Source organism: Stegostoma tigrinum, chromosome 3 (assembly GCF_030684315.1).
Source record: "Stegostoma tigrinum isolate sSteTig4 chromosome 3, sSteTig4.hap1, whole genome shotgun sequence".
NCBI classification, from domain to species: Eukaryota; Metazoa; Chordata; class Chondrichthyes; order Orectolobiformes; family Stegostomatidae; genus Stegostoma; species Stegostoma tigrinum.
Genome location: NC_081356.1, coordinates 71,450,100 through 71,475,620, shown reverse-complemented (window position 1 = coordinate 71,475,620; position 25,521 = coordinate 71,450,100). Strand labels below are relative to the sequence as shown.

General features: G+C 40.0%; 1 protein-coding gene across 3 annotated transcripts in view; it reads right to left on the bottom strand.

Moving 5' to 3' along the window:
- The window catches only part of cep120 (centrosomal protein 120), a 97,607-nt gene extending 72,301 nt beyond the window's left edge, over positions 1-25,306 (bottom strand). For all 3 annotated transcript variants that reach the window (XM_048527780.2, XM_048527783.2, XM_048527781.2), the window contains exons 1-8: positions 25,128-25,306; positions 19,001-19,157; positions 18,164-18,278; positions 15,737-15,878; positions 11,764-11,924; positions 10,995-11,192; positions 1,861-2,085; positions 693-912 (exon numbers count right to left, since the gene is read on the bottom strand). In XM_048527780.2, the coding sequence (XP_048383737.1) occupies positions 693-912; positions 1,861-2,085; positions 10,995-11,192; positions 11,764-11,924; positions 15,737-15,878; positions 18,164-18,278; positions 19,001-19,157; positions 25,128-25,179 (1,270 nt within the window). In that variant the 5' untranslated portion in view covers positions 25,180-25,306. The remainder of the gene's footprint in view (positions 1-692; positions 913-1,860; positions 2,086-10,994; positions 11,193-11,763; positions 11,925-15,736; positions 15,879-18,163; positions 18,279-19,000; positions 19,158-25,127) is intronic.
- Positions 25,307-25,521: the final 215 nt, after the last annotated feature.

Below are 25,521 nucleotides of genomic sequence, written 5' to 3'. Positions count from 1 at the left end.
AAATTGGTTAAACATAAATTCCCTTCGGCAAAATTATGCTGAATCCTCCCAATAACCCAATGTTTTTCGAAGTACACAGCTATAATCTTTTAAATAATCAATTCTAACACCTTTCCCATGACAGTCAAGGAAATGACCAACTTATTGTTATGATTTTTGCCTCTCCCTTCTTGAATGGAAGGGTTTGTTTGCTACTTTTCAGTCTAATTGAATTTTTCCTGAATTGTAGAGAATTTTGGAAAGTTAACACCAATAAATTCACAACCGCATAGGCAACCTTCTTTAAAAATCTCGGATTTAGTCCAACCGGACCTGAAGACTGGTCCATCTGTTTATTTAGTATGACTTCCCTCGTGATTACAATTTCATTAAGTACCTGCCTCCCTCCACCCCCTGATTTACTAACATTATTGGACTTTTTTTTGACATCTTAAACGAACATACAGGAGAGAAGTGAATAGAGTACTCCAACAATTAACTTAGATGACGTTAGACTCAAGTGGAGCACAAACACAAATACCGTCTGGATGAGCGAAAAGGCCTGTTGCTGTGCTGTATATGTTTTGTGAAACTGAGAATCGTAGCTCTAAACAGCACAGCAAATATCCAAAGATCACTTCAAATTATGCCCTGTGATATTTGTCATTCAATCACAGAAATGATGTATCCTAGCACTGCCAGGTTGTACTCACCTTTAAGAACCTTATTTTCTTCTCCCTGCAGATTATTCACCTCATTTGCTGTTGCCTGATCTCTGCTGGGAGGAGAATCACTACGTTCAGGAGAAATGCTTGCAATATCAACAGTCTCAGGCTTTCGTTCAGGAATTGAAGTTTTGATAGTTTGAGGAGAAACTATTCGTTGCATCACTGGAGGCTTAAGTTCAGGTTCCATTTTACCTGGACTAGATTGCTTTAACAAAAATGTTGTTTGGTCAACAGTGGAAAGGCAAATTCCCAACATGCAAATTATACAGGTTCATAATTAGAATGTACAAAATCTCTTAAGACGTAAGGCAAAGATTCAAAGTTCAGTATTTAATCTCCAGTAATCACTGATATTTAGCTGATTAGATACCAAACGGAATTACATCACCTCCAGAATTTCATTTCATCATTCATTAATTAACACAATAGAATTAAAAGGCAAACATTTTTAATCTTACAAGCAATTCCTAGTTACTGTTTGGTCATTAAATAACTACCCTGCATGCAATTCCTTTCAATGAAACAGATCTTGGATAACTTGAGGAAAGCTAAATATCATAACAAGAAATAGATTAGAAAATGATTTCAGAATAATAATTTCATATGGTACTCATTGATTTCCTCTAAGAAATAGAATTGTAAAACGATAATGAACCTGGAGTGCAAAGCTGTACTGGTGTCTCCTTTTTATTGAGACTAGTATTTTTAATCTTGTAATACAATTCTGAACACTTACAACAACATGTACACGTTTGAAATAGAAATCGTAGTTGAGTTTACCATTCTGTAATTATGCATTCACGCTAAATGTGATACTGCAGCACCTCCATCAGTAGGAAATGCAATTACATTGTGACAAGTTTCATTGCAAATGTAAAAGCAGGAATTTATAACAAAAATCTCAAATGATGTGGAGGAACTATAAGACATTTTACCTACAAATGGACGGATGGGTGCATTTTTGACAATTTTATACGTCCCTATTATTACCTTTTAAACATAACTACAAACAATAGCTCTGATTTTATCCATATGATTAATATTCGCAAAGAAGAAATTATTATCCTTACAGGTTTACAGTAAATTGTGACTGGATGCAAACATAATAGGAAAAAAAATGCATCATAGATTAAATAAAGTAAATAGTAATTACCTGTGATTTTGTTCCTTCTTTTCTAAGGGTTACTGAAACTCCCACAGTCGGAGACAACTCAAGGGGCAGAGGAGGGTCCTTTTGCTTTGCTTTGTTAGGTGGCACCAATGTAAATGCTCCTTCAACTGCTGCAGGGTGCTGATCTATTTCTTGGTTCTTTTTTAATAACCCTGCAAGTGACACCTCTGTGCTGCCCAATGATCTGTCACCACAGCACAAATGGATCTGAAGTTTAAAGGAAAAGGCAAAGTAGAGTATTCATTTTGCACTTCAGTCCATCATCCAGAGGCTTGACAAAACCTTATGCATTTCAGATCCCATTTTTAAAATGTTAACTATTCAAGTTTTATCCATCTTGTTCAGTATGGTTCGTCTGGGGAGGAAATCTGCCAACCTTACCCTTATGTCATTACAGACAAACAGCTGATGCTTAAATGCCCACAGAAATCACCCAACAAGCCACTCAGCTCTACTAACCTACTGTGCAAAATAATAAAACTAGTCCGGTCATGTGGCTGTGACTGAGTCATCTGATTTAGACACACAGACACATTCAGTCCAGACAATCTTCTTCAGTAACATCTGGATGACTAATGCCAAAATCTGCAAAAGATCCCCACTGACTAGTCAAACTTCAGCTTGATACATTCAGACTCATCAAATTAAAGTGTACAACAAATGCCCCAAGTCCTTTCCATTACCATCTCCACCTACATCCTGTCTCATGGGGAGGACAGTCTGGAAGAAAAGTCCCAGGGGTCCTCAATATTGACTTTAGACCTGATGATACTGAATAGCATCAGGCCAAAAATGAAAATGGAAATTTCGGCTGAATATTACCTACAGTCAGCCTTCAGTTATACCCCAACATCAACACAGCATGTAAGTTGCACTGAGGTCAGTACAGGCACAGAACGCACCGTGGGTAGGGGACGTCAGTATCCATCATCAATTGGTTAATGCCTGCAATAGACAGTGACAGCAAGTCCCCTTTGAATTCTTTCCTTCGATGATGGCAATGTCAGGAAGAACAAATCATACAGTCGTCCTGAATAGGTAACACGTTTTGTAACAATACCAATGTATTGAATGGAATAGAAAGGATCTAGAAGCTCAAAACTGGGCACCCATGAGGGTCTCTCAGCAATCGGGAATAGAAGTAGCATATTTGCCATAAACAGTAACCTCCCATGTCCAGTCCTTGTGCTGATGGGCAATTCAGCAACTAACAACAAGAGGGTCCTTGAACATCTGCATCTTCAATTATGGTACAATCCAGAAAGAAAATGCAAAAGGATGAAACATTTGCAAACATCTTTAACCAGAAGTTTTGAGTGCAGAGTTAATAAAAGATATCCTATTCTATTCTATCAGAATAAAACCATGGCAAACTTTCACGGTCTGAAGTATATTTTACGGTTAAATCTTCAAATCCATTCATTTTTAAGACTAATTCAATCTAAGCCTCAAATATACATTTGAAGCTCAAAGTGTACAGAATTCTGAGAGACTGCCAAACTTGCACGATGAAGATATCTCTCTTCGTCTCAGCTCCAATTAGCTAACATCTTTATCCTGAGGCTACACTCCCTAATTGTAGACTCTCCAATAAGGGAAATTGTTTCTCAGCAATTGCAAAGCACCTGTGCGACATGGTCGATGATGAAAAATGTGGCAGAGTTACGCAAAAAGTCCAGCGAGGCCTATATTGATATTAAAAACAATCATTGCATATTTTAACGAGGTACTAGATGTGGAGACAAAATTCTTGCTAGGCAACAGTGAGTTGCCTACTAAAGCCATTTCTTATTAATGGCCTCACAAACAGCAGAATTCACCTCATTAATATGCAGCTTTATATCATACCATCTGCTGCAAGCAAATGAGACACTGAGAATTCTGGACTTGGAATTCAGAGTGGACACCGAGTGTACTCAACCCACTGTTGGCTGCAAAAAGCCTCCATGTTGGTCATCAGTACCTCTGAACATGCTCCATGGACAGTGACCATACACAGCCCATGTCCCTGGATATTGGCACCAGACATGTGTTAATCTTTAAGAATTCTCAAGGCACGTCTCCTATCCACTTATAGTATGCATCTGTACTACAATGCTATACCTCAAGGTGCAAAGGCAATGACAGTCGGAGTGCTGCAGCGAGGATAATTGGTACTCAGGGTCGGGTATCCAGTGCATGCACTGGACCAGGCTGCATCGCAGCATGTTATCTTAGTGTTAACTCACTTTTGAGCTCACCACATACGTGCCTTGTCCCTAAGCTCACAATATTGCTGTACTGGTGTGCTATTTAGCATAGGCTCAAAGCCAGGGAAGTGGCCATCTTTGTCTGCCATCCTCAGTCAAGTCAAGGAAGATAGCCTTTTGTCAGTGGGCCCTGGCAGAGTAAGTCAAGGGCAGCCTCCAATTCCAGTCCAGGGTGTGGATTTGGTGAGTCAATGGTTTGGGGTTCTGCCTGCCTGCAAATCAATGTGCTAATTTCTACTTCTCTGCTAAAATCAGGAGGAAAAATCAAGACTGTACAGGGCAGCTCTGAATCCTGAACTTTCAACATTTGTGGAGGCTAGAAATTTGCTGTCAACCCCAAGATACGAAGCAAAGAGAGGACATGTGCAAATTATGAAGGGACATAGATAAGTTAATGAATAGGCAAAGGTCTAACAAGTGGAGTATGTGATAAACCAACCACTTCAGCAAGAATAACAGGAAAAAAGCAAAGCATCTAAATTATGACACATCATAAAGCTCAGTGACGCAGAAAGATGAGTGTCCAAACACATGAATTGCAAAAGGCCATGACGCAAGTGCACCAAGTAATTAGAAAAGCTATTTGACTGTTATTGATTATTATGAGGGGAATTAAGTATAAAAGAAGGGATGGTATGGTACATTACAGTGGCTGATTCCAGCAAATATGACTGGAGAAGAGATGTGGGGTGCAAACTATAAAAAGGAATTATCTGAAAGGGTAGACAGAAAGATGGGCTGGTTGCAAGGGAAAGCTAGGCAAGGTTGTTGAGGGCTCTGGAAAAATCATGGGGAATGGATGAAGGATGCCAAGGGTCAGTTCTAATCATAGCAACAACAGGGATAATGAAGGCCTGGAGCAAAATATTAATGGTGGAAAACATAATGGGATAATCAGGTGTACATGGCTGCCTCGCTTGGGGCAGGGAGAGAAAATACAGGAACTACAAAAGGGGGAGTTGCAAGGATAAGGCTAGACATGGAGATCTCATCAGGACGGTGAATCAGAGGAACTGCACAAATCATGGGAGATAGTAAAAGAGACAATAGTCATGGGGGAGACTGAGGAAGGATGGACAAGATGGATTTTTTAAAAAAAATCACTTGTGGGACGTGGGCAACACTGGCTGCGCCAATATTTATTGCTCATCCCAGTCACCCGTGAGGAGATGGTGGTGAACTGCCTTCATGAACCTTCACTTACAGATGAGAAGAGAACGTCAGTAAGTTTTATGGGGAGGTAGAAGGTACAGGATGAAAGACTTCAAAGGAAATTTAACTACAATCATGCTTTCCAACAGTGTTTTCCAGGATAATCACTCTGAAAGACTGTGCAATGCAGAACTGACGGGTCACAGAACTGTTTGTATGTCTTGCTGCATAGATAAACCACAGCTAACTGAGGCAACTTTTTCACCTGAACTTTAGATTAAGTGTACATGCAGTAAGCTAAGTCGAATGTAAGGGAGGGGAAAGAAAAACATCACTGCACAGTCAAATCAAGTAGGATCTTAAAGCCCAACCATGCGCTATTAGATGTGAACCTTTGACAATAACAGCATCTTCAGTGCTGATTGTGCTGAGAGAGGTTACTGTGCAATTAACCGTGCATGACAATTGAGAGGCTCTTGCATACCAGAGTGCCAGGGTATGGTGATAAAACTTATGTAGGCTGCATGCTGTAAGCTGCAGAGATAACACAGAGCAGAAACAGTAACATTGTGCTAATTGGCATCTGTGTAGAAGGCAATATCAAGAGAAAGTAGACACTTAGCTTGCATCTGGCAGAATTAGGAATGAGAACACCAGTCACAAGTCACAGGTCACAGATGATGCACTGAGGTGGCAGTAGGGCATGTTTTTACCTCATACATTAGCAACCTGATAGAAACCAGAGGTCAGGCCGATTATGTCAAGATCTCAAATGGAAAACTTTGATCTCATCACTTATTTTTCTTCACATATCAGTACATCCAAGTCACATGTTTTATTTCCCTTACCAAACAGTTGACTCAGCATTGATAGGAAGAAGGAAAAGAAGAACAGAAAGCAAGGACCACAGAATCAGAAACAAGACACTCAGGGTGCTGCATCTGTGGAACCACAAGCATTGCATGGAGTGGAACCAGAACATTAAATTACTTTGAAAGAGTGCACAGAATGTGTCCAACTACCTGCAGATGAGTGAGAGGCAGTATTGCAGGCATCTTCGCATGACTACAGAATGCTATCTACATATGCCACCACCTCCAGGCACATCTGTAAATGATTGGCTTGGGAGGAAATGTTATGATAGCAGTGCTGAAGATTAGTTACACTGATGTCTTGAAATTCTGAAGAAGGGTCACTGGGCTTGAAAAGTTAACTTGGCTTTCTCTCCATTGGTGCAGCAGACCGGTTGTACTTCTCCAGCAATTTCTATTTTTGTTTCAGATCTTCAGTATCCACAATTCTGTTTTATTTATTGAACTTCCTAGCCACCAAATCCATTCCTGGCTCAGCCCAGGGCACGTGGTATCTCCAAATCAACCCACAAGCACAATCAGGAGTTCACAATGCCTCTTACAGAAAAACGATACAGTTGGTCTTGTTAACCATGGAACCAGAAAGGGTAGGTGCCAGAACTGTCAAATTTGCTGTCTTGTTGGGTTCCCTCAGGTGCCAGGAGCCAGACTGCACATGTGGCACTGGGAACTCCCAGGCATCAAACAAACAGGTTCCTCAACAGATGATTCTCCCTCAATGGTTCGTGCATTTGTTACCACAGACAACAATTCCTGTAGTCATGCACCTGCTATTCAGTGAGCTGTCACAGCATACCAAACTCCCAGATTCCCAGAATGTCTGTCTGCACCTATATCGTCTCCAGGGCTGGACCATGACTAATGATTCCAGTGCAAAACCATCAGATTGATGCCCATAGGGCTATTAGTGAGTAGGCAACTGGTCTTCTGAAGATCATTTTCATTGTCTGGACTGCTCAGGAGGAGCACTCGGTACTCAAAGAATAAAGAAAGAAACCTACAGCACAGGAACAGGCCCTTCGGCCCTCCAAGCCTGTGCCGATCAAGATCCTCTGTCTAACCTGTCATCTATTTTCTAACAGTCTGTGTCCATTTGCTCCCTGCCCATCCATGTATCTGTCCAAATATATCTTAAGAGACGCTAACGTGTCAGCGTCTACCACCTCCACTGGCAACGCGTTCCAGGCACCCACCACCCTCTGTGTAAAGAACTTGCCACGCATATCTCCCTTAAACTTTCTTCCTCTCACTTTGAACTCATGACCCCTAGTAATTGAGTCCTCCACTCTGGGAAAAAGCTTTTTGCTATCCACTCTGAGGTCTACAAAATCATGAGGGGTATAGACAATCAGGTCCCCCCTCAATCTCCATCTTTCTAATGAAAATAATCCTAATCTACTCAACCTCTCTTCATAGCTAGCACCCTCCATACCAGGCAACATCCTGGTAAACCTCCTCTGCACCCTCTCCAAAGCATCCACATCCTTTTGGTAATGTGGCAACCAGAACTGCACACAGTACTCCAAATATGCCCAAACCAAAGTCCTGTACAACTGCAATATGACCTGCCAACTCTTGTACTCAATACCCCGCCCAATGAAAGAAAGCATGCCATATGCCTTTTTGACCACCCTATTGACCTGCGTTGTCACCTTCAGGGAACAATGGACCTGAACACCCAGATCTCTCTGTTCATCAATTTTCCCTAGGACTTTTCCATTTACTGTATAGTTCGCCCTTGAATTTGATCTTCCAAAATGCATCACCTTGCATTTGCCCTGATTGAACTCCATTTGCCATTTATCTGCCCAACTCTCCAGTCTATTTTTATTTTGCTGTAATCTCTGACAGTCCCCTTCACTATCTGCTACTCCACCAATCTTAGTGTCATCAGCAAATTTGCTGATCAGACCACCTACACCTTCCTCCAGATCATTTACATATATCACAAACAACAGTGGTCCCAGCACAGATCCCTGTGGAACACCACTGGTCATAAGTCTCCAATTTGAGAAACTCCCTTCTACTACTATCCTCTGTCTCCTGTTGCCTAGCCAGTTTTTCATCCATCTAGCTAGCACACCCTGGACCCCATGTGACTTCACTTTCTCTATCAGCCTGCCATGGGCAACCTTATCAAAAGCCTTACTGAAGTCCATGTATACGACATCTACCGCCTTTCCCTCATCAATCAACTTTGTCACGTCCTGAAAGAATTCTATTAAGTTGGTAAGACATGACCTTCCCTGCACAAAACCATGTTGCCGATCACTGATAAGCCCATTTTCTTCCAAATGGGAACAGATCGTATCCCTCAGTATCTTCTCCAGTAGCTTCCCTACCACTGACGTCAGGCTCACCGGTCGATAATTACCTGGATTATCCTTGCTGCCCTTCTTAAACAAGGGGACAATATTAGCAATTCTCCAGTCCTCCGGGATCTCACCCGTGTCTAAGGATGCTGCAAAGATATCTGTTAAGGCCCCGGCTATTTCCTCTCTTGCTGCCCTCAGTAACCTGGGATAGATCCCATCCGGACCTGGGGGCCTGTCCACCTTAATGTCTTTTAGGACACCTAACACTTCCTCCTTCCTTGTGTCAACTTGACCCAGAGTAAGCAAACATCTATCCCAAATCTCAACATCTGTCATGTCCCTCTCCTTGGTGAATACTGATGCAAAGTACTCATCAGACAATGTCCCCAAAATAAAACATAACTCAATAACAGGAGTGAAAATCTAGAAGTAGTGGCATTGGCCCACCTATCTAAGTCCTCATACGAGAGTAAAACAATGTGATAAAGATGCTGAAGGAGGCAATGCTGTTGATCAGGTTACTGAAGTAGTCAGGGCAGTGGTGAAACAAGACAGACAGGCCAGAATAAACTGGCAATGGCTACACATGATAATGATCTTTTTTCTTAATTTACCGATGGAATGTGGGGCAAGTGTGTTGCTAGGCCAGCTTTTATTGCCTGTCCCTCATTGCCCATGAGAAGATGGTGGTGAGCTGCCTTCTTAAACTGCAATTACTACAAGTATAATGTGGTATTCCAAGCACACAAAATTAACTTCACCATACTTGGAAGACCTCAAGGATATGGCACACGGCTTATGGATTATGCTTGCACCTGATATTAAATGGCATTATCTTAAAAATGACTGCTAGCACCACCAGGAATAAAATTTTTCCATTTTATGGCATCAGTTGGATTTACCCCACATGGATCCACATTTTGGATTGATCTCGAACAGGTGTTTTAATTTAAAAGATATCAGCTGTTTGTTGTAACAGATTAGTTAGAGTTTTGAACATTGCACTTAGATTCTTTTATTTTTTTCTTAAACTGCAAAATCCATGTGCTGTAGGTAGTTCCACAATACTTTTAGGAAGGAATTCCACTGAGACGTATTTCCAAGTAAGGACGATGAGTGGCTTAGAGGGGAATTTACGGTTGTTGGTATGCTCATGTATGTGCTGCCCTTGCCCTTATAGATGGTTGAGGTCACAGACTTGAAAGGTAATGCCTAAGGATCTTCAGTGAATTTCTTCATGCATCTTTTAGGTGATGTACAATGTTGCTACTGTACCTCAATGGTAGAAGGAGTGGATATGGTGCCAGTCAACTCAGCTGCTTTGCCCTGGAAGGTGTCAAGCTTCTTGACCATTGTTGGAGCTGCACCCATCCAGGGAAGTTGGGAGTATTCCATCACACTCCTCACTTAAGCCATGTAGACAATGGACAGGCTTTCAGGAGCCAAGAGGTGAGTTACATGCTGCAATATTCCTAGACTTTGACCTGCCCTTATTGTTACTGCATTTATATGGCTAGACCAGTTCAGTTTATAGTCAATGGTAACCTGCCCCATGATTGCCATGCTAAGCCAACGAGAGACCGCCACACCAGGTGAGTGCTAATTCCAAGTCCACGCTGAGGCCAGAAATCCAAGTCCTTGCTGAGGCCGGGTAGTCAGGACATTGCCAAGAAGAAAGAAAGGATTCAAGACATCAAAGAGGGAGAAAAAGAAAAAGAAACAGATGGAGCAGATGAGCTCTAGCGAAGTGTCCTACTCCGCTGCCATCTTGGCATCTTTGGAATCAGTGTGCACCATCTGTATGATGTGCAGCGATAATCACCGAGCTTCCTTGCACTGTATCTTTGTGCAATCGCTACCATTCAAAACGGCTACAGCAGCAGATGTATGGAATACCTGCATGTGTAAACTTTCTCTAAGCCACACATCCTTACTTGGAACAATACTGCTGTTGTTTAACTATCGCTGAGTCAAGATCGTGGAATGAACTTTCTATAGCACTGTGGATATAACAACACAACATGCACTGCAGTAATCCAATAAGTCAGCTCACCCTCTCATGGGCAATTAGGGATAGGCTGCAAATGTATCTGGTAAAAGAATATCACTTTGTTTATTCACATTCTGTGTTTAATATGTATTTGGTTGCAAATATACTTTCTTTTCGCTTTTTCTATTATAAATCAATTCATTAAAACAACCCTATAAATACAAATGAGATAATGGGAACTGCAGATGCTGGAGAATCCAAGATAATAAAATGTGAGGCTGGATGAACACAGCAGGCCAAGCAGCATCTCAGGAGCACAAAAGCTGACGTTTCGGGCCTAGACCCTTCATCAAATGGACCAGTCTGCTCAGGAACAGGATTTATTAAGCTCTGTGGCTAACAACGTTTGCTTTTGCTAATTCAACTTACACATTTTGGGCAAATAATCTTCATCATCACCTCTTTCCTCCCCTCTTCCCACTCTAACAAGCAATTAAATTCATTTGGTCCAATATTCAAGTACATAATATTAAAATACCTGGAGATTTGGTTGGGAAGATAAGAACAGCTGGAGAACGTCTAGTCTACTCCGAATCCTCACGGAAGCTCGTTCAGGTGCAAAGTTCGGGTTCATCAGATCAATGAAAGGATCATTAGTGACATCATTTCCCAGCAAAGTGTAGTAAAAGAAAAATTCAGGTCTCTCCTCTGGAAGCTTTATTGTACTTGGAATTAACTGAGAATAGTACAAAGTTACGCTCAAGATTAAATTTCAACAAAGCCAGTTTTGTTGGCACACATAAAACTACAAACAAACTTTTGGAGCAGTAACTTCAGGACCAAAACTTCAACTGTAAAAATCAGATATAATCAGCAACCTCCTGAAATATGTCATCAGTGGGTGGTATCATTTTAAGACCCATTATGGTTGCACTGTGACCAGTCATAAGGACTTCCGTTTAGCTTGGCAGTAAACAACAATATATAATTCATGCGTTTTGTTGAACTACTATCCCATTACATTCATCAAACGAAGAAGGTGTGAGTGTTTCCACATTATTGAAGAACATGGCTCAACAGTCTGGTCCTGAAATTGTAAATTTTTCTTTGTTCAAAACAAATGACTAATAGTAAAGAACCACAGGCTGCAGACCAAGTGATGAAAAGATTAATTAAACTAATTCTGAAGACTTCACCATGGAGGAGTAATTACGTTAGCCAACACGCATAATGAAGCACATGTTTCACCAGTATTGCTACATGATTAACATTATGAATCTTAAGTTGAGACTAGTACTTTCACCAACCTGCTCTAACTGTGTTGCAAATGCAATGGTCACAGAAAGTATAAAGAAGTCGATGCAGTATTCAGCAGGCCCAATCTGATAATAGCTTTCTTCCTCATTCAGAACCGCAGTCAGAGTCTTGGGGTTCAAATCCAGGATGGGATACGGCAAAGTCTCCAGAACTATAAAATGTACACATAGTTTAAAAGCAATTTTAATTATTGAGTTTAAGCCAACAGTATCATGACTGTAAGTACTGAAATTGTTCATATTAGGTTCAAAAGAAAATAAAATGGGAATGATTTATTTAATTTTAAGAACTGGACCTTACATTGTTAGAAGTGTTTTTTCTACACATACAATTGCATTATTCAAACCACACTGAAAATATTTTAAATAAACAATTGAGTTTTGAGTTCAAAAGCAAATACAAGGCTAAAAAAATCTGAAAGATGCACAGACAAAACATTACAAACTTTCGCTCTCTTCACAGACACTGACTAATCTATTTTAGACATTTAAATGCTGTAAAATAAACTGCATTTGTAGATAGCAAACAAAACAGATATTAAAACAAATAACAAGCATGTAAAGCAGTAAGGTAATCTGAAAAAAGTAAAAGAAACCCAGTGAAACGTTCAAAACTCGAGCTAATCTGTCACAACAAACAGATGTTATCTTTTACGTTAAAACACTTGTTAGGGATCAACCCAAAATGTGGATCCATATGGGGAAAATACAATTGATGCCATAAAATGGTAAAATTCTATTTCTGGTGATGCTAGCAGTCATTTTTAAGCTGATCATTGCCATTTAATATCAGGTACAAGTATATCCATAAGCCATGTGCCATATCTTTGTGATCTTCCAAGTATGGTAAAGTTAATTTTGTGTGCTTGGAATAGCAATTACTGAAAGTATAATGTGGTAAGTAAATATTTCTTTAGATTTGCTTGATACAGGGTACCAACTCTGTGATGCTGTCAAAACAATATTGTGCATAAAACCAGAAAAATGATAGATTTTAATTCAAGTCTTCCTGTAAGAAGTTCAATATAAGTCTTCCAAAATATTAAATAACAACTAATTAACTAGGTAACAAACATAGCTTAACAAACGTAATTTCTGTTGCTTCCAACACCTTCCTCAAACGTTTCTAAAACTTCAACTGAAGAATTTATCCTATATAGTTTGAACGATATCCAACATAGAGATAATAAAATTCCCTGAAAAACAACAATTTTAGAGTTTTTTTAAAATGAGCACTCACACCTACTTAATACAGGCCAGCCCTTCTAAAGCTTTTTCCTGACGTGGCCCCATTTTGCAGCTTGAAAATTGTCTGCACACCTTGGTGAACAGTGAAATGAGGAACAATGAGGAGAAAACTTGAGGGAACAGGGGCACGGAAGTCAACCATTGTTGCCCCAAGAGCTCACCACCACTCTGGGGTCTCCACCCTCACGTTGGGAAACATTGGTGTAGATTATTGCAGTGGATAAACAATCACTTCAGACTTTTGAGGACAATAGTCTTTTGTTGTTAAAATAAAGCACGATTTTATCTTTGACCACAAAAGAATAGATTTGAAAACTACAACAAAAAGGGATCTCACCTCTCCCCTAAGACATGGCATTCATTTTCAATTGTGATAAACAGAGAAGCTAATTTATTTTGAGCAGTTGAAGGAAAGCTCTGCATCCTGACCAACTGATGCTTTATTTCAAAAGGAATATCCCCTGCTAACACTCACATTATTCAGGCACACATAGAGGAGCTCCAAAAGAAAATTTCATTTCCATTCTGAGCAAAGCATAAACGCAACCAGCATTTCATATCTTTCTTGTTTATCAAAATATGTAGAAGAAAGATGAGAAAACAAAACAATGACCTGAATGGCCTTCAGTATAAAACAGAAAGTGTGCTTTTCTGATAAGCATGCACCACATTAAAGGCAATCTCTATGCAAACCTAAGAACATAAGAACTAGGAATAGGAGTATGCAATTCAGCCCCTTGAGCTCTTCTATCTGGCCAACTCGGCCCAACTCGACTTTCCCACCTATTCTCCATATTCCTTCAAGGCATTAGTTAAAAATCTATCTTCTTCTTAAATTTACTCAAAGTCTCAGCATCCATCTCACTCAGGGGTAGTGAATTCCAAAGATTCACCACTCTCTGAGAAAAGTAATTTCTCCTCAACTATGGTTCAAATCTGCTACCCACTAATCCTAAACCTATGGTTTCTTGTCCTAGATTGCCCCATATGATGAAACATCTGTTTTATGTCTACTTCATCAATCCCCTTTAGTATCTTATGTACCTCAATCACATCTCCTCTCATTGTCCTAAATTCTAAAAAAAATCTGGCTAAACTGCTCAATCTCTCTTCATAAGATAAATCTCTCATCTCTGGAATCTCGTGAACTTCCTCTGAACTGCTTCCAATACATCAGTATCCCTCCTCAAGTAAAGGGACCAAAGTTGTACACAATACTCCAGGTACAGTCTCATTAAATCCTTGTACAGCTGCAGAAACACTTCCCTACCTTTATATTCTGTTCTTCAGCAATAAAACGCCAAAATCCCATTTGCCTTCCTTATTACCGGCTGTACCTGCACATTGGCTTTCTGCAATTCATACACAAGGATATCTAGATTCCTCTTCACCGAAGCACTCTGAAATTTCTCTCCACTTAGATAACAAATTGCCTTTCTATTCCTCCAACCAAAACGGATAACTTCACACTTATCTGCGATCAACTTCATTGGCCAATTTTTGATCCATTTGCCTAATCCATCCATATCCATTTGTAAATTTCTTACCACTTCGTTGCAACTTAGTTACTCACAATCTAGCTATCGTACTTTCTATCCCTACATGCAAATTGTTAACTTAGATAGTAAATAGTTAGGGCCCAAAGACTGAGCCCTATGGCACTCCATTAGTTGCATGTTGCCATCCAGATAAAGATCCATTTATCACAACTCTGTGCCTTCTGCTGATTAACCAATTCTCTATTCAACCTAATAGATTACCTTAACCCCATGTGATCTTACTTTATGTATTAACCTTTGTGTGGCACCTTATCAAACAATTTCTGGAAGTGATAATGGGAACTGCAGATGCTGGAGAATCCAAGATAATAAAGTGTGAAGCTGGATGAACACAGCAGGCCAAGCAGCATCTCAGGAGCACAAAAGCTGCCGTTTCGGACCTAGACCCTTCATCATTCTGGAAGTCCTGTATATTACACCTACAGTATTCCTATTACCAACATTGCTCATTACATCTTCAATAAACTCTAACAAATTGATCAAGTGTGACTGCCCCTTCATAAAAACATGCTGACCTTGACTTGTTGTATTTTGACTTTTCAAATGTTGTGTTATTACTTCCTTAATAATGGATTTTAACAATTTCCCAACAAATGTTAAACTAACTGATCTGCAGTTTTCTACTTTCTGTCTCCCTCTGTTTTAGAATAAAGGTGTAATATGTTTTTGAATCCAGTGGTACTTTGCTGCATCCAGGAAATTTTGGAATATTTTAACTAATGGATCCACTTTTTTACAGCTACTTCCTTTATGACCCTACTATATAGGCCATCAGGTCCTGGAAACTTGTCTGCCTTCAAATCCAGTAGTTTGCTCACTACTTTTTCCCTAGTGGTGATGATTGCTCCAAGTTCCTCCCTTTCTATAATCTCTGCTATATCTGTTAGTATTGGGGTGGTACCAGGGTCCTCCATCATTATCTGATACAGATATTCAGCTACTGATTTAATACATGCTCAAGATTATTAACAGGAAATTAAATTACATCTTATTCGGTATTGTGTTCAGGGATCAGGCTTAAAATTCCAGTGCTGCAAGTTTTAGAATTCTGTATTGCTTGACTGTTTTTTCCAGTACGAGTATGATTTTTACTTACTGAAATATGAACAATAAAATTCAATTAAGTAACATCATGTCATAATAAGAAATATACTTACATTTCCCATCTTTGGGAGGTGCCTCTTTGGCTTTAAAACCTTCTATCTGTGGTTTAACATCAGCCTCCAATACAATGCCAATTTTGATTTCAGGTTTACTTTTTGTGTATTTGCTGCTAAGTAAGGGATACCATTTGGGTGTCTACAATAAAGATTTCAAAGTAAACACAACTTGCAATAGTAGTAACATTGTTAGCTTAATATGGCACAAAAGTACTAAGTGTTGCATTTTATTGAATACTTACTTCTATGAATTCAAATCTAATCATTTGTACTAACACCGCTTTTAAAAATAGAAATGTCCAAATTTATTAATTATAAACAATGGGCTTTCATGTGCTTCAAATATAATCAAAATGAAGTTTGTCTGAAAATCTCTAGCAACCGACTTACATAGGGAAAAAGTCAAACTCAAAACAATAGCTTAAATACAGTTGCTGTCATCCTACATATCAAAAGTTAGGCAACAAAAAAGACTTCATTACACAATAAACAGTCGCAATACAGGTAAAAATAAACACTCTTCAAGAAATACAAAGCTCACACTGCCATTAACAACAGCAACTACTCGATGGTGAACATTTTCAACAGGCAGCGTGTAAATTGAAAAAAGGTAGCTCCAGTGATAGCTTTGTTTTTACATGTTCTTGCAATATTGATGCTGGACAGACTTTGAACTACAATTCTATTGAATGACACTGAAAGGTGATGTTTGTGTCCTAAACTATCGTGTCCAATCTTCAACCTTCATGATTATAGTTTCAAAAGCTGAATTTCAAAAATCTAACGGGAATCTGAATTTAATTGGTGAAATGTTACCTTTTAAAATGGATGCATTATGGATAGAGACAAATTTAAAATGAAATGATAATCATTTGGTGAGAAAAATAAGCAATTAAAACTTTGTTGTGTTCAGGTGGTTCAGAATAAAATATTAAGAAAACATTTCAATTCCTGTGGCAACACTTCTGGAAGTGATAACTAGACATAAGCTGTTAAACAGCAGCCAAATTTTTCCTCATTGCTCAGTGAACTCCAATTACAAGCATTTGATGTTTCATGTTACTCCCTTTTGGTGAATTCTGTTGATCTCTAGAGAGTGGTAAATGATTGAACCTTTTCTTGGAAAAGAGAACTACTTTTCCTTTGTTCCATCTCTGCTTATTAAAGACCCATTCAGCACATAATGCTTTCAATTTCAAGGTGCCAGATCCTTCAAGTTGTTATCCAATTAGTCCCATTTTCCCTGTTCTTTACGCATAGCTCTGCAATTTATCCCCAACAAATACTTATCCAATTCCCCTTTACAACTTAATGTATTTCCACCAGTCCTTCAGATTGTGCATACCAGATCTAACAACAGTGTGAAATAAATTCACCACACATTGCCCCTTATTCTTTCGCAGATTACTTAAACCTGTGTCCAAAGTTGACTGAAAACTCTGTGTGTGGAAACAATTTCTTCCTATTTACTTCATCGACATCCTGCATAGTTTTGAACACCTCTACTAAGTCTCTTATTCTTCTCTGCCCCAACAATTTAACGCTGTAAGCTTCACCAGGCAAGGCTTCCCAAAGTGGTGATCAGGACCCTAGTTGGGGCTGTGAACTAAAGTTTTAGGGTCACAATCTTTAAGACAGCACTGATCCTTCCTTCCCCTTGCTCTGAGTCTTCTCCATCCTCATAACTTACTGAGAGGCCACCTCAATTTTCAAGCCTTGAAGTGGGGTTACAACAAGAGAATACATGGGAAGCACTGCTCTAGGCCATCCAACATAATCTGTGCATTAATCCAAATTTCTCAAACTAATCCATTTTTGATAACTCTTATGTGCAATCATATCACACGATCAATGTTCAACATAATAAAAACAAAACACTGCAGATACTTGAAAACTGAAACAAACACACAATGCTGGAGAAATTTAATGGGTCTGGCAGCACCTGAGGAGACAGAAACAGAGTTAACGTTTCAAGTCCACAAGAAGAGGTATACTGGACTCGAAACAAAAATTCTGCTTCTCTGTCCACAAAAGCTGCCAGAACTGCTGAGTTTCTCTAGCATTCACTGGAGTTTTCAATGTTCAATACGTTGCTTCCTAACTATTGCCAAATATTGTTTGAGCTAAAACTGTTAGTTATTGCTCGGACTAAGCATTGACCATATTAATTCCAGCCAGGCTTCACTGCTTCAAAATGACCTAGACTCGAATTTCAAATCTGTGTTCACAAGCAAAAAATGCGGACTATATTCTTGCATTGCATATATTTTCAGTTTTGCCTGTTTGACCTATTTGCAGTAAACCACTAATATTAACAAGCAGACACACCAGGTAAAAAAAGCCCGTGTGATTTTAAAAATTCAGGACACTTTAGAACATTCACTTTTGCATCTTGAATATCGAGAAAACAACAAGCCAACATACCTGTTTAGTCTCTTGAACAGACCTCAAATCCAAAATTATATAACCCACAGACTCTTTTGCTAATGACAGCGAATCCACTGCATAACAATATAGTTTGATGGGTGTGCGCTGTAATCTTGAAAGGAAACATACATATTTATATCAGGAAAATTTCATAAATTGCTGAAGCTCATAATAATAATGATACTAAAATACAGACAGCGTCATTTAGTGCATGTTCTTTTTCATCAGTGTGCAAAAATTCATCTATATTACTTAATGTTACAGAAATACATAAAAGTTCAATAATCAGTGATAGCAGCTTGGTATTGATGAACTTGAATATCGCTGAAAAATTCATATTTTGTTGAAGTTTTCATCTTGCACTCAAAGCATTGCCCCGAAAAATGCACCACCCAAATGACTATCAATTATTTTGTTGAATTGAAACAGGTACAGTGTTGGTACAAGCTTTTTCTGTTTGTGAAGGACAGGGTCCTGTGTATAGTAAACGTAGCTTCTGGTACATGCCAGTATATCACACTATGGGCCTGACTGACAATTTTAAATTGGTTATCAGCTTAATTCTTCAGATTCCTCTCACACAGTATAAATTTTGGATTTCCCCTTAATTTAGCATTCTGACAAATTACCCTCATGGGTGCAAAATAAAAAGATTAACATGTCTTTTCTCAGCAAAACTCAAATCAGTTAGTAGTTGTGGTTGGAGTTGTGTGCCTCATCACGATCTTTCATCTTGCTCATTTCAAATAAAAGCCAACAGGCATAACAATAGCGAAACCAAGCTTCTGCTTTGTTTGAAGAGCTTTTCTCTGTTAGATTTTATTAATGCCTCACCTGTGCTGATATAATGACCTTCTGTCAAGTTCCCAAGCAAGTTCTGTAACAAACTCGGGCTGACTTTTGTGTTCAACTGGGTCTGTTGCCAGCAACTCTCCATCAAACCGTGCTTCTACCACAATTTTGTGACGATGACGTTTTGGAAAATGTCGCCCTAATGCAACCAACAAGAGCAAGCATTTAGGTTTACAGTTCACTCAGAGACCATATGCAGCACTGTTCAACCTTTCAGAAAAGAGAGCTCAATGTATAATGAGCAATTTGACTGCTTATGATTGAATATCTTTGGCATCAAGCAATGCTTGATTAAGCACCATGCCTATTTTCTTGTAAGCTCTGGGTGCCATTATAGGATTACTTTAAACTGGCCACCCACACTTGGTTGGAATTAGATTAGACTACTAAACTCATTCCTCAAGAGGTTTTAGGTAACAGCAAAGTAAAGAAATACATTTGATAAATGATTAGGGCCTATGAGTAAATAATTTAATTTCTAACATACCTACAATATCCAATCATTCAATGATGTTAAAATTTTATATGCAAATTATGTGCTCACATCAAATTCAAAAAAATTATAACCTTGAACATTAAAATCCATTTCATCAAAATTTTTGAAATATTTAAAGTGTCTGTAAAAAAAATCTGAGAACTGGTTTGAGGTTACTGCAACGAACCTAATAACATCACTGTAAGACCACAAATTCTGTATTGGTATAGGTTACATTCCATCACAGGAATAACATGTGCAGATCAGTTCTCAATGAGTTTGTTTCAGTACTCACCAGATTAAGCAAGAACAAATTTTCAACCAAGGAGGGAACAAACCAAATGGACAAGTGCACCACCTGGTACATCACTGACCTTTATCCAGCAGTGATAGCATATGTTAATTTCCTGGGTTATTTTAGCTTGGCTGATATCAATTCATGCAGTGGTAGAGCAAATTAATCTAAATGTCATAGCCTAAAATGGGTGCAGTGAGCATCAAAGTGTTCTCTTTTTATCATTATCCACTGAGCACCACAGTAAAGTATTCGTATGGGTACCTGCTTAAATGCTTAGACTTGACTGAAATGATTTATCGATGCTCACTATTTAGATTCAAGTGAGAAGCAGCTTTTTTTGCAAAATACTGTAACGCTGGTATTCTATTCGGGCTAATGTCTTGCATCAAAAGTGCAGAACTTTGACTGCAATTTTAAAATTGCTTTCATCAGTCCTTCACGGGATGTGAGCATCTCAGGTAAGGCAAGCATTTGTTGCCTATCCCTAATTTGCCTTGAAGTGGTGGTGAGCCACCTACATGAAGTACTGCAGACTATCTTGTGTTGGTACATCCACAACACTTTTTAGGAGAGAATTCCAGGATCTTCATCTAATGCAAGACAAGGAATGACAAAAAAGTTCAAAGTCAGAACGGTATATGCCTTGGAAGGGAAATAGTACACAGCGGTGTTCCCATAGATATGCTGCCTTCGAACTTCAAGCTGGTAGAGGTCACAGGCTTGAAAAGTGCTAAAGAAGACGTTTGGGGAGATGCTGTAGTGCATTTTGTGCATTGTGCACACTGCCGCACTGTGAGCCAGTGGTTGAGATGGATAAATGTTTACGAAAGGATGCCATTCAAGTTAGTTGTTTCTCCCTGGATGTTGTTAAATTTCTTCACTGTTGTTGGAATGTACTCTTTTTCTCTTGTGGGCGAATGTAAGACCATAAGACACAGGAGCAGAAATTAGGCCATTCAGCCCATCAAGTATACTCCACCACTCAACCATGGCTGATAAGTTCTTCAACCCCATTCTCCCAGTAAACCTGAATCCCCTTGATAATCAAGAACCTATCTATCTCAGACTTAAATCTACTCAATGACCTGGCCTCCACAGCGTTCTGTGGAAATGAATTCCATAGATTCACCACTCTCTGGCTGAAAAAGTTTCTGCTTATCGCCATTCTAAAAGGTCATCCCTTTACTCTAAGGCTGTGCCCTCGGAACCTAGAGTCTCCTACCAATGGAAGCATCTTCCCAACATCCACTTTGTCCAGGCCATTCAGTATTCTGAAAGTTTCAATTAGATCACCCCTCATCCTTCTAAACTCCAATGAGTATAGTCTTAGAGTCCTCAAACATTCCTCAAATGTTAGGTTTTCCATTCTTGGGACCATTCTCATCATCTAGCACGTATATGGCATGAATGTTATGAGCTACTTATCGGCCCAAGCGCGCTATTCAGGTCAAATGTTTACTGCTAATTGCAACTGATCAGGAACAGAAAAACTAAAGTACTTGACAGATTCTAAGAATACATGTTATTTTGAGAGTTGCAGTCATTCTACCTGCAACAATTCAGTACAATTCCAGACACAGAACAGGACCTAAAGGTACTTATTTAAGGTCATCATTTCTGTTAGCTAATTCCACTACTTCTTGGTTCTCTTTGTAGAAAATATTCTTGATGAATAAGGGGCTCGAAGGATATCAAGGCAGACAGAAAAGTGGAGCCAAGGTCCCAATCAGATCAACTATGACCTTAGGCCTGTTGAGATGATGACAGAAGAAATCTGCAAAGGGAGATCAAAAGTGGACAAAAACGTAACTGATCAAATTCAATACAGGAAGTGTTATGTTAAGTCTCACTAGGGTAGCGCACTGGAAATCAACTATTCCAAGAAACATTACAACAGTTAAAGATTTTAAGAAGTATATCAAATTCTCCAATTCCTCTGCCTTTTAAATCCAGGTTGACAGGTTTCAGTGCCTAACAAAAGTTACTGTTTATTCCAGGTAAACAATTATGAACCATTAACATATAGCCTCCTGGTGAAAACTATAGCACACACATTCAGACATAAAAATATGAGTGTAATGGGTAGAGGGAAAGACAAGGGGGCAGTTACTGCTCCCTGTCCACAGGGTTTGCTGAGATGATCCTTCTGGCGTGTCAGGACTTGCCCCTCCTTCCTGACCCTCCTTCACCAGGTACATCCACTTGCAAGAGGTTGGTTCATACTAATAAAGGTCCTGACATTGTTTAAAACACAGCAACAGGTGACAGGAAGCAAGCTGGCTTTCTTCAGGCTTGAGGTGATTTCTTCATTGCAGAGAAAGGGACAACTTCTCTTTCAGAGATCTGATGGGCTTTCCATCAAGCATTCACAACCACAACTATTCAGTTACCTGGGAGGCAGTCACAGTGTTGTTGGCAGGCAGAAAGATCTTTGTCATCAATACCACAGACCAATCAGCTACTTATTATCTGTCAAAGCTTCATTCATATATATGTCTTGAATCCAGCTTGTCTTTAGTAGACTTCCCCCACTGCTTGAACAAACAGCTGAGTAAATAGCACTTTCAATGAGTGACAGGTTACTTGCTTTTAAAAATCCTTCAACTATCCTTGGATTTTAAAACAGTCCTTTTCCCATTTCATTCCACAGTCAAAAATACATAAAAATAAAAACATGCATTTCCCAAGTGGCAGATTATTTAAATTGATAAACAGTCCAAAAAATTGCAATACAGAAGGACCCGCGTGGTCTTGAGCATGAAACACAAAAAAATAGCTTGCAGGTGCAGCAAGGAATTAAGAGGGCACAATGGAATTTTGGCACTAATTGCTCAGAGATTGGAGTTTAAATATGTGGAGTTCTGTTTCAACTGTAAATGATGTTGGCAAAGCCTCAGATGAAGTGCTATGTACAATTTTGTTCCGTATTCAGGAAAGGATACATTAAAGGCACTTCCAAAGAGATTCATGATACTGATTTCTAGGATGGAGGGGATGATTTATCAAGAATAGTAAACAGTTTTGGCCTTTATTTAGTAGAGTGTGCAAGAATGAGAGACGACCTTATTTAAAAATGGAAGAGTCTATGTGGTCTTGACAGGGTAGATGATGAGATGTCTCTACTCATGGGGGAATCTCAAAATAAGGGTATAATTATAAACTAAGGTGACTCTCATTTGAACTGAGATGCAAAAGAATTTTTTTTGACTCAGATGTTAATGAGTGTCCGGAACTTAAGGGTACCAAGCTTACTTGCAAGCCAAATATGGTCAAAAGCACAAAACATGGTAGGGGAGTCCAGAACTAGAGGGTTTATGTGAGAAGTGAAAGATTTAAAAGAGACCTGAGGGCCAAATTTTTCATGCAGTGTACACAGCACATATTGAACAAGCTGCCAAAGGAAGTGGTGGAGGCAGGTACAATTACAACTTTTGAAAGGTACCTGGATGGGTATTTGAACAGGAAAGGTTTACACAGACACGGGCCAAATGCTAGCAAATGACTCTCAATTAGTTAAGCACATCTGGTCAGCGTGGTTGAGTTGGACCAAGGGTCTGTTTCCACACTGTATACCTCCATGACTCTATAACTTTCATCAGAAACATCAGAATCAGTGCATTACAAGACTGGTTTTTAAAACACAAGTGGATCACTACTAGTTGAATTTAGCATTAAACCTATAGCAAATTTAGCATCCCATTTTTAGAACACAACAGCATGATTACAACCAAGACTGTTTAGAAACCCTCTCTGATTAAGGGTCTAGGCTCGAAACATCAGCTTTTGTGCCCCTGAGATGCTGCTTGGCCTGGTGTATTCATCCAGCTCCACACTTTGTTATCACTGTTTAGAAACCAACATGTTTAGAAAAAAAGTGCAATTTCTAGAAAGAGAAAACAGTGAAGGAAAGAAAAGCCTGAACTCGCAAAAGTTGGTGCCTGCAAGAAAGTGAACCAGCTGGTCAAACAAGAGAATCCTGGGAATCAGGTGTTTCAGAATGCAGTGATCCCAGGGATACAGTTTTACCAGGATCATAGCAATCCTGGGGAGACAGTGTTCCCAAGGATACAGCAATCCCAGGGTTATCGTGATGTCGGGATGCAGTGGTGCTGGGGAGACTGTGATTTCAGGGACAATGATCCCAGTGATTCATGGTCCTGAGGAATCGTGCTCCCAGGAATACAGTGATCCGGGGGACATAGCATTCCCAGGGACGTAGGGATTCCAGGGAAACAGCAATCTCAGGGATATAGTAATCCTACGCATACAGTATCTGAGGGATACAAATTATCCTGGAGATACTGTGATTCCAAGTTCTGAAATCTCAAGGATGCAGTAATCCTGGACAGGCACTGTTCCTGGATTACTGTGGTCCTGAAGATAGTGATCTTGGGGGTACAGAGATCCAGGGGTGCAGTAATCTTAGGGATACAGTGATCCCGGGAATACAGTGATTGCAGGGATAGAACAGTCCTGGGGATAGTGATCTCGGAGATACAGTAATCTCAGGGACACTACGATCCCAAGGATACAGTTATCTCAGAGATATATCCACAAGAGCTGTAACGTGCTAATCTTGGAGTGTTGTGTACAGTTCTGGCTGCTGCATTATAGGAAGGATGTGGAAGTATTGGAAAGGGTGCAGAGGAGATTTACCAGGATGTTGCCTGGTATGGAGGGAAGTTGTTATGAGGAAAAGCTGAGGAACTTGAGGCTGTTTTTGTTAGAGAGAAGAAGGTTAAGAGGTGACCTAATAGAGACATACAAGATGATCAGAGGATTAGATAGGATGGACAGTGAGAGCCTCTTTCCTTGAATGGAGATGGCTAGCACGAGGGGACATAGCTTTAAATTGAGGGGTGATAGATATCGGACAGATGTCAGAGGTAGGTTCTTTACTCAGAGTTGTAAGGGCGTGGAAGGCCCTGCCTGCAACAGTAGTAGACTCGCCAAGTTTAAGGGCATTTAAATGGTCATTGGATAAACATATGGATGATAATGGAATAGTGTAGGTTAGATGGGCATCAGTTTGGTGTCACAGGTCAGCGCAACATCGAGGGCCGAAGGGCCTGTACTGCACTGTAATGTTCTATGTTCTATGTTCTATATAGAGATCCTAAGGATACAGCAATCCCAGGGATATAATAATCTCAGGGACACAGAGATGGTGGGGATACAGGGAACCCGGGTATTCAGCGATCTCGGGGATACGTGGTCCCCCAGGATACGCGATCCCGGGGGATACGGCGATCTCGGGGATACGCGATCCGGGGGATAAGGTGATCTCAGTGATATGGCGATCCCGGGTGTTGGGGTCTCTTTCGTGATAGGTTTACCTTCCAGGACGGAAATCACAATTAGCAGCTGCTGCTCGGCCCTGCAGGCCATGTTCCCGGTGTCTCAGACCCTGCTGCAGTGTCTCCTCCTTCTTTTCCTTATTTCCAGGCCCCGCTCTGCTCCTTGAACCGTTTCTCCCCGCTCCTCCAGCATCTTTTACCGCCTCCCCGTTCAAAGAAAACTACTTCCGGTCGCAACGGCCACCGCGAGAGCACCGGAAGCTGCTGAGTCCGAGAGCGCCGCCCGCAGGAATCCCAGGGAATAAGAACAACAACCAGTTTGGCCACAACACGGTGACAGGGCATGGTGAAACTGTGTCCTTGACAGTGCACCGTGAGACTGTATCACTAACATGGCACAGTGACGCTGTATCCCTGACAGGGCACAGTAAGA